The sequence below is a fragment of the Homalodisca vitripennis genome, chromosome 8 (genome assembly GCF_021130785.1).
Source record: "Homalodisca vitripennis isolate AUS2020 chromosome 8, UT_GWSS_2.1, whole genome shotgun sequence".
NCBI classification, from domain to species: domain Eukaryota; kingdom Metazoa; phylum Arthropoda; class Insecta; order Hemiptera; family Cicadellidae; genus Homalodisca; species Homalodisca vitripennis.
In genome coordinates this window covers 9,341,825-9,350,416 of record NC_060214.1, presented here as the reverse complement: position 1 = coordinate 9,350,416, position 8,592 = coordinate 9,341,825, and the positions used below count along the sequence as shown (strand labels likewise).

Here is an 8,592-nt window from a genome sequence, read left to right as displayed (position 1 = left end):
GAAGCTTTCCAAATGGTTTTTTAAATAATAGGTAAGAAGCTTATTGGCCTGTATGTCAGGTGGGTGAGAAGCTTCCCTAGTTTTGGGATGACAATAAGCTGGACTCTTTTAAAATGAACAGGACAGTATATAGCGTTAAATAAGAATGTTAAGAGTATAATCGCTTTTCTTGGAAGTTCTTTCAGAATTTTTCCGGTAATAAAGCCATAGATATTACGAATATTCTGTAGCTTCGGGTGGTAACAGAGACTGGGAACACTCTTCAAACCACTGGTATTTTTTTAATTAAAGAATAATCTTTTCAGATGTTGACCTGCCCTGTTGTTAATTTTTCCTTGTTATTTGGAATTCGAATGTTTTGCCATATGCTTCTTTTATCACAACTATATATATATATATATATATATACACATAATCGGATAATGACTAATGATTGACGCTCAGTGTTTTATAGATGTAATTTGATGTGTTATAACTTATTGTTGTCGTTATTGTTATTAATACAATAAAAGATTACTACTGCTTAAAGAAACAACTACAACAAATATATATATATATATATATATATATTCCATTTGCTTCAATTAATTGTTTCCTCTATGTATTTTGCAATAACTGTTTTGCTTTGCTATGTCTGTTGCTTGCTTGTCTGTTCCTTTCCTTTTCCAAAATTGTGGTCCGTCGTGATATTTGTTTGTGAACCACGTGTGTAAGGAAATTTATAAAGCTTGTAAGTATTTCTTCATAACTATTTCAGTATTTCTATAAGCATTATCTTATAATCACATTTTTCTATATAAGTTCTATTTATTTTTTACAGAGAAATGGAGAATGATGCCGGAGATTGTGTTGATCTTTACATCCCGAGGAAATGGTATGTTGTAGGCTATTATTCTGTTTTGAAATATATACATATTTTCAGCAATTTTGAAAGGCTTTTTAGAACTAATGAACTTTAGTTTTTGTGTGGAACAGTACTGCAATGCTTAGTTTCTAACCTAACATATTTACCTATCACAATGATGGTCTGACTATATTCACCTGTCACATGGTTTTAGGAGTTTTGATCATGTTGAAAATAATTAATCAGTATGTAACAACTAAAAATGTGTTTATTATGTTTATGTTTTTTATGTAATTATGTTTATTTTTCAGCAATAGCTACAGACCAATAGGCTAGGGTACGATAAGCGAACCCGGTATTTTATATCGAAATTGGCAAAGGACATTATTTAATCATAACCATCGATAGATTAATTATTTTGAACAATTAACTTAAATAATCTATATTAAGTTGTAAACACTTTCAAATAATACTCGTAATGTAATTTTTCACTTTTATACAAGTAACATTTGATTGTTAAAAATGGTCGTCAATTTTAGAAAACTACACGACATTGCCTTGAAAGATGATAAGACATGTTTTTCATGACTTATTAAATCATAAACTGCTGAGGAATACAACATGTTGGACTCGTCCTGAAAAACCCATTATATGAAATTTGTGGGGAAAAAACTGAAACTGTGAGAGGAGCAAATATGGTCGTCTTCAGTTTTCCTAATTTTGGTTATAATAATTTTGTTTGATCACTGTAAATATTAAATTGATATTTTAATTTAAACATGATTGTTATTGAGGACTATATATACTTTCATATCGATTTATAATCTAGGATTTGAGATGCGAATATTAGGTATCAATGATTACATTCTTCGATATAAAAAACCGAGTCCGCTTATCGTACCCTACCCTTTCATAACAATTAACTACCCTTGCATGTTGATGCTTGTGTGTGCATGTGTTGGAACCAAATTGGCTTCGGTACTTTGGGATTATACCGACCACACCCAGACATGAATCGTTATTTGACATTTTGCTTCTACTGATTACTAGATTAGCGTAGATCAATATTTCGTCAATATAAAACAGGAATTGTCTTATCGCAAACCCCTCCCCATCCTCAGACAGAGGTCAAAGTCGAGCGGTCTAGTAGATAACGAGATTGCAGAGTCTCGCCGCCCGTTCAGCTGGTGCGTCGCTTTGTTGTACTTCCGTGTTTTACCTCTACATTTCTCCAAACACAAAAATTCAACAAAAACAAACATTACCAAACTAAAACTAAACTCTTTATTGAAAAAACACTCAAAACTTGTTTTTATTCTTGATCACATTCCGCCACCCAAAATGCGAGTGCCTCCGGCCATCAGCGTGGACTTCAGCTGAAGCTCGCGCTGATGTCAACGAAAGAAAAACATCCCTCGAGATAGTACCTATCAGTAAAATATCAAATTCTAGGGGGGGCTGATCAGAAATTGAATAATTGTAATGGAAAGGCAATTATGTACCGTGCAAATCATGTGATGCCACGCGGCCTGCCGTAATCGGGATTCTTGAGAAAGATAAGATAACAGCGACAACAATACCTGGAAATGCTTGTAATTTTGTAATTAAAGGGTTGTTTTTTTCGTTCTATCATGTTTGTTTCTATAAATTTATATTTTTGTGTTCTTCATACTGGTGTGGTCGGTATAAACCCAAAGTACCTTGGCTTCAGTCTAATAAGCGACCAGCACACAATTGAATCATCGATATTCATGATGAGTGCAGTATAATATGTAGCCACCTCCACAATTGAATCATTGATATTCAAAATGAACTAAATTACTGAAACCAGAATGTCGAAAAGAAGTACATTATAGATATTTCCAATTACAGTGTAGTTTTTTTTATTGATTTAAAAAGTAATAGGCTACATGTTTTTATAAAATGAACAAACAAAAGAGTAACATGTTGTTAATTTTTATTTTGAAAGATAAATGTGTCTCAACAGCTTGTGACACAAATAACACATGTAGATCGCCGTTATACTTGTGGCAGGTAAACTTTTATTTTTTTTCACTAGAAGTATGATTTGGTGCCGAATGCACCACTGATGTCCAGGGGCACTTCTGATTGGTACTTCTGATCTCAACCTCAAATCACTTACCAGATCGTTAAACGTGACCTGATATCAGAAAAGTTGGACGATCTGGAATATGATCTGAGATCGGGAAAGTACGAATCAGAATGCCTGACCATCACTAAGGCTTCAATGGGTGCCACCTTGCACTTCTGCCGTATAAAGAATTACCTTAATACGGTACCTAAATTCATGTTCATTTATTATGTGAGCACTTGTAAATGTTAACTTTAAACTATTTCTATTTATAATAAGTATGTAGGTGTTTATTAATTTATTTACTTAGATAGCTAGATACTTACATAACATATTTCGTAAGTACTTCAAAAAAGTTATTGACATAACCTTGAATCAGTTTTATTAAAATTTAATTATACTTTTAAAATTACAGAACGTAAAAAAAATTAAATTGTCAAGTAATTCTTTTAAGCGCTAGAAATTAGACCAAAAAAATCTTTACTTTGCAATGTTATATAGTTTGGAAATATCAACTTTAAAATTGCTAAAGGTAGTCCTTAATTAGGCCTACTTCAAAACAAAGCCTAACCTGTCCAAAAAAAACTTCCAAAGCTTGTAATGAAAGTTGAAAATGATTTTGTACTATACACCTGATCAATTGCTTGTTGGCTTCCATAGGATTAACAGTTTTTTAGAGAAACAAATCTTTTATTGTCGTTTTTCACGTTAAAACTTTATTAAACAAAAACCTTTATTAAACGTTTTTCACCACAGAAAAACTTTATTAAACAAAAAATATATTGTTTGGTACTCATTTGCTTTACTTCAACAGTCGAGTTTTATAGCATGTAAAAAGAGGCCTTGTGGGTAATTTACAAATTTTTGACCTAGATATTATAATTTTTAAAAACTGCAAATCTGAAAAATCACTAAAGAAATAACTACTTCAGTTATCAACAACAAAATAACTCATGTAAAGAGTGTGTCCCGTAAGCAACGATGATTCCAGCTGATGTTGATATGCGTACCTAGTCATCTGTAGTTTAAAAAGTAAAGATGGCTTATTTTACCAAGCGAAGTTAGGGCTAAGAAGCCCACTTCACTTGGGGACCAACGGCTTAAAGGTGACTTCTAAAAAGGTGACCAATAATGGGCAGGCAGGCGGACTGCTTGAAAAAAATTCTCTTTTCCTCACAATCCTTCCATTTTCAAAAACAACTTCAAACAAAGAGTGCCTTATTTATTTATTAATGATGGCCTAATTTACACAAGATACTATAATGTTTTACAGCTCGGCCAGCAACAGGATCATCCATGCCAAGGATCATGCCTCCATTCAGTTGGTGATCGCCGACGTCGACCCGACGACAGGGCAGGCTCTGGAAACATCCAAGATGTACGCCATCTGCGGTCCCATCCGACGCATGGTAGGCCTTCACCACTAAACTCACTTTTACTGTAGTATAGGCTGGATTTTAAATCTTTACTTGTAACATAGGTTAAATGAATGTAACTATTAAACTGGTTGGTTATTGGTAACGGTTTTAGAAGCGGAAAGTGAGTTTGATGTCTTCTTCTATGGGACGGTCTACTTTGATGTTAAACTGGTTCAGACTGCCCATGTGAGCACAGTGTTCATAACTCAAATTCCAAACAAAGTGACACTCATTTTAATATTGCTGAGCCCATAACTGATCGTCCTAAAGAATCCTAAGTAACAAATAATGAGGTACATGCCTTTGCTGTGTACTACAAAAGGCAAGTGTGTGGGAGCCTCAAAAGACTTAGACTTCTGCTCAAAATATTGTACAAAATCGTTGGTTGTTCCACGATGCTTATATGTTGTGTCTAAAACATTGTAGTGCACTCAATTGTGCATCTGATGAGACATAAGAATACCTTTTCCCGTAGATTACACTATATCTCTTAGTCTAGGTGTTTCTAATGTCAAAACTATGTAAAGAGTTCATTTTGAGCTTCTTCATCGCTGACTTTTTTATCTTTTCTTCTGACGAATATGACTCTTGAGTCAAGACTAACAGCATTAAATTTCAAATGCTGCACTTAATGGAATGTGAACTGGGGTTTAAAACTCAACATTCACATTGAATCAACCCTTCCTACCAAAGCTATGTTAAAGGTTTTTTTTTGTTGTATCAAATTTTTAATTAATTCCATTGGGGAAATTAAAACAAAATCAGGGTTGAAAGAATAGCTGTAAAATTATTTTAGGCTTTTCATTCACAAGAAATTTTACTTATATCGTGTGTTATGTGTATTGGTTACATTACGCCAATCGACTAATATGCACACAGCAGACCTGCCAATGTTTCTGACCGTCATAGCTTGAGATCCTCGTTATATTTTAGCTATCCTCATATTAAAAACAAAGCCTTATATGCTTGGTGGCATACATGCTTACACTAGCGTTGACCTAGGACAGGGATGCTACAGGTCAGGGGAAAAAAAACAGGACTGGAAATCAGGGAAAAGTCAGGGAATCCGGTCTTAAGTCAGGGAAAAGTCAGGGAATTTCGACGTTGGTCAGGGAAAAATATAAAATCCCTGTACACAAATAAACTTACTGCCGCCGCGCCGAGTCCAAGCCTGCAGACGACGCAGCGCATGAAGCAGGCAGCCGAGGCGGCTCGGCTGGCCCGGCCGGTGCGACAGACTCGCCTACCAGCGACTTGTAAAAGATCATTTAAGTCAATCTTTTTGTACGTATTAAACTGGGTTCACTTTATTTTTTGCTTTTTTATATTTGCCACCCTGTTAGCCTCAACACCGCTTTTTTCCACCCATTAATTGCCAAAAACCCTGGGGATTGCGTCGAAAAAAGTCAGGGAAAAAATGAAAAAATTTGGTCTGACAATCTGGGAAAAGTCAGGGAATTTCATTATTGGACTCCTGTAGCAACCCTGTAGGACGTTATACAAACCTATCGAACTAAACAGTGATAAATATTTATTTTTAATTATACAGTATATTTTTCCCCCGTCAGGAAGAACTCGCATAATAGTTTAATACTACCATTTTAATTAATTTGATTATATTTGTAGATAACAGTTTATTTTATTCAACTGTAGATGTTTGATCAATATTTGGACATCTTGATTTTCAGTAACTGTATAAATGCTTATACAAGAAGAATCCTTCAACTTTCTTTTTCTGCATGATCTTGATTTTCAGAGAAATTTGTTAGCTGTTAAAAAGTTGTGGATATTCATTATTATTTATTGAAATATTAATTCTTTTTTATCATCTATTTTATTTAGCAATTTTATCTAGAACAGATATTATATTTAAATTAGTAAGTAATTTTTGTTGTTTTAACTTACAAAATGGTTTGTTTACTTTAATTCATCAACACTAAACTAACATAAATAATAGGTTAAATTTCAAAAATCCAAATAATGTTGCTTCACAATTTCTCGAATTAGCTGGATTTAAACATTGTGGGTTTTGATGTTGTTCATATGTTTATTTTTTAAATGACAACAAAAGAAATTTTTTTAATTGTCTGAGATTACTTCATAGTTATGATTAAGTGTACATTATATGTTTTATTTGTTTTAACATTATTTCTGTTTGTTTTTTTGATAGGGTGAATCAGATGACTGCCTGAATAGGTTAACAAAGAACGACGGAATCATACCCAAGTAAGTTTTTCTTCCAACAATATCCATGGAATTGTTAAAAATATTATGTAGTGATAAATCTGTCATTATTAGTTGATAAGGTATACATGTAAGGAAGTCTCTGTTTCTTGCAAATTTTATTTGATTCATTTAAATCTCTTCTTCTAATATTTAGTAATAACCATACTAGGTTGTTGTGCAAAGTGTAAAAAAGATATTAGATTTGTATGGTTTACAAAAATTTTAGTTGTATTTAAATTGTACTTTGTGAAATATCTCGTTGCACGTGTTAGTATTTGTTCTCTTAATAATGTCTCATAATTTTCTAAAGATACAAACAAGGTACAGTTTTTGATAGTGATACACATTTTTCAAATGCATTTTATTATAAACTCAATGCACAAGTAAGTTGTCTATATATTGTAGTGTTTTGGCGTATAAAATATCAAGACTTTTTAATTTTAAACATTTTTTGTTTGTTGCAGGAATTTTTAACACTGGAGAACTCCATTTCCATCTCCTTATGTTATAAGTCATGTTTTAAATAAACAAGTTTTATAACACAGTTAGTTGTTTTTTATACTCCCTGGAGTGTATGATATTTAGTTTACTAAATAAGAGAGTTTATTATCTAATGTAATCATAATCGTATGTTTATGACTTTCAACATTGTGTCCTTTGTAATTCAAATTCAAAATTTGTTTTATTTTCAGGAAAGCGTTGATTATATCACGATATACATAATTATAACTATATCTAACCCTCTAATTGCTAATCGAGGGAGAAAGTTACATTTTAAAAATGTTTTTTTTTTAAATTATATTAAAGATACTTTACATGCATATTGTTTTACATAAATATATCTACTTTAATTCCGTAATAATGAACAAGTTAAAATAATTTATAGATATTAAACGTATTTCTTTTTACAATAATAAATACATATATTCTTTTTCTTTGAAAACGAAGAAAAAATTGGAGTAGATATTGGTATTAAAAAAAACTATGAATATACGTAATTGAACATTTTATATTTACTGGAGTGGCAATTTGTTCTCAATACTGTTGTGAGTGATCTTTGCTTTCCTGTACTTTAAAAGAGAAAGATGTCTATGGGGTTATCAGTGCTGGGTTGTTTAACTGTAATGATATGTCCAAAAGAATGGGAAGCTAATTTGATGGGTCATAAACCTGAACTGGAAGATGTTATTATGTCTTGTTTATTGTTTCTTCTTGAATATTTTCATTGTGAAATGAACAGGAAAAGAGAAGTGGCTCAGTTCCTCAGAGCGGGTGGTTGAGTAAGGCACTGGTAAGACATTAATTCCATTGGATATCTTCATATAGTAGTTGTAGCAGCAAAGACGGGATGTGAAAAAGTTATCTTATTGTCATGCGAGACTGGGGAGCAGAATTGTAACTATAGATGAGCCACTTTGAAAGCGACCTGCGCGAAGACCTCTTGCGTATAGGGGGAGGGAGGAGTAGAAGCTCGACCACACCTACCTCCACCCCATCTTTCAGTGCTCAATCTATTTCCTTTACAAGATACAAATGGGAAAAGTGTGCTTTGCTTCCCTGTGTTGGTGTCTAGGAGCATCACGCTATGTTTTGTTATTCTTGTTATGGAATTATAGAAAGTTTATAGTTAACAGCTGTTATCATTACTGTGTTTGCAAAACAGCTGTTATGTAACACATACCTTATGGGTGGTGAAGTGGCGACTGAGGAGTGGTTGGTAAGGAATGTGGATGGGGAAGTCCTCGCTTCTTCTCCCTCCCTCCCACCTCTCCCTTCTATACTGTTCACTTAACAGGTCACTTTCAAAGCGGCTCATCTATTAGTTCATAGGATTTTTAATTGATAAGTTTAAAATACTATATGCAATTCCTCAAGATCAGGTATGGTTTGAAACAGTTAACATGTAAACAGTAAACCTGTGGGTAAGGGGTAGTATCGAATACAGTGAATTCGAATTCATCCCTGTATTCGAATACTTTTGCTCAGCTGAGCGTTTCTAACAGACAGGTCTA

At 33.2% G+C, this 8,592-nt stretch overlaps 1 protein-coding gene across 1 annotated transcript; it reads left to right on the top strand.

Moving 5' to 3' along the window:
* Positions 1-593: 593 nt before the first annotated feature.
* Positions 594-7,124, top strand: LOC124367269 (40S ribosomal protein S21-like). The gene is made up of 5 exons (XM_046823972.1): positions 594-730; positions 821-874; positions 4,210-4,345; positions 6,525-6,580; positions 7,045-7,124. The coding sequence occupies exons 2-5, from the start codon at positions 825-827 to the stop codon at positions 7,052-7,054; spliced, it is 252 nt and encodes an 83-aa protein (XP_046679928.1). The 5' UTR covers positions 594-730; positions 821-824; the 3' UTR covers positions 7,055-7,124.
* Positions 7,125-8,592: the final 1,468 nt, after the last annotated feature.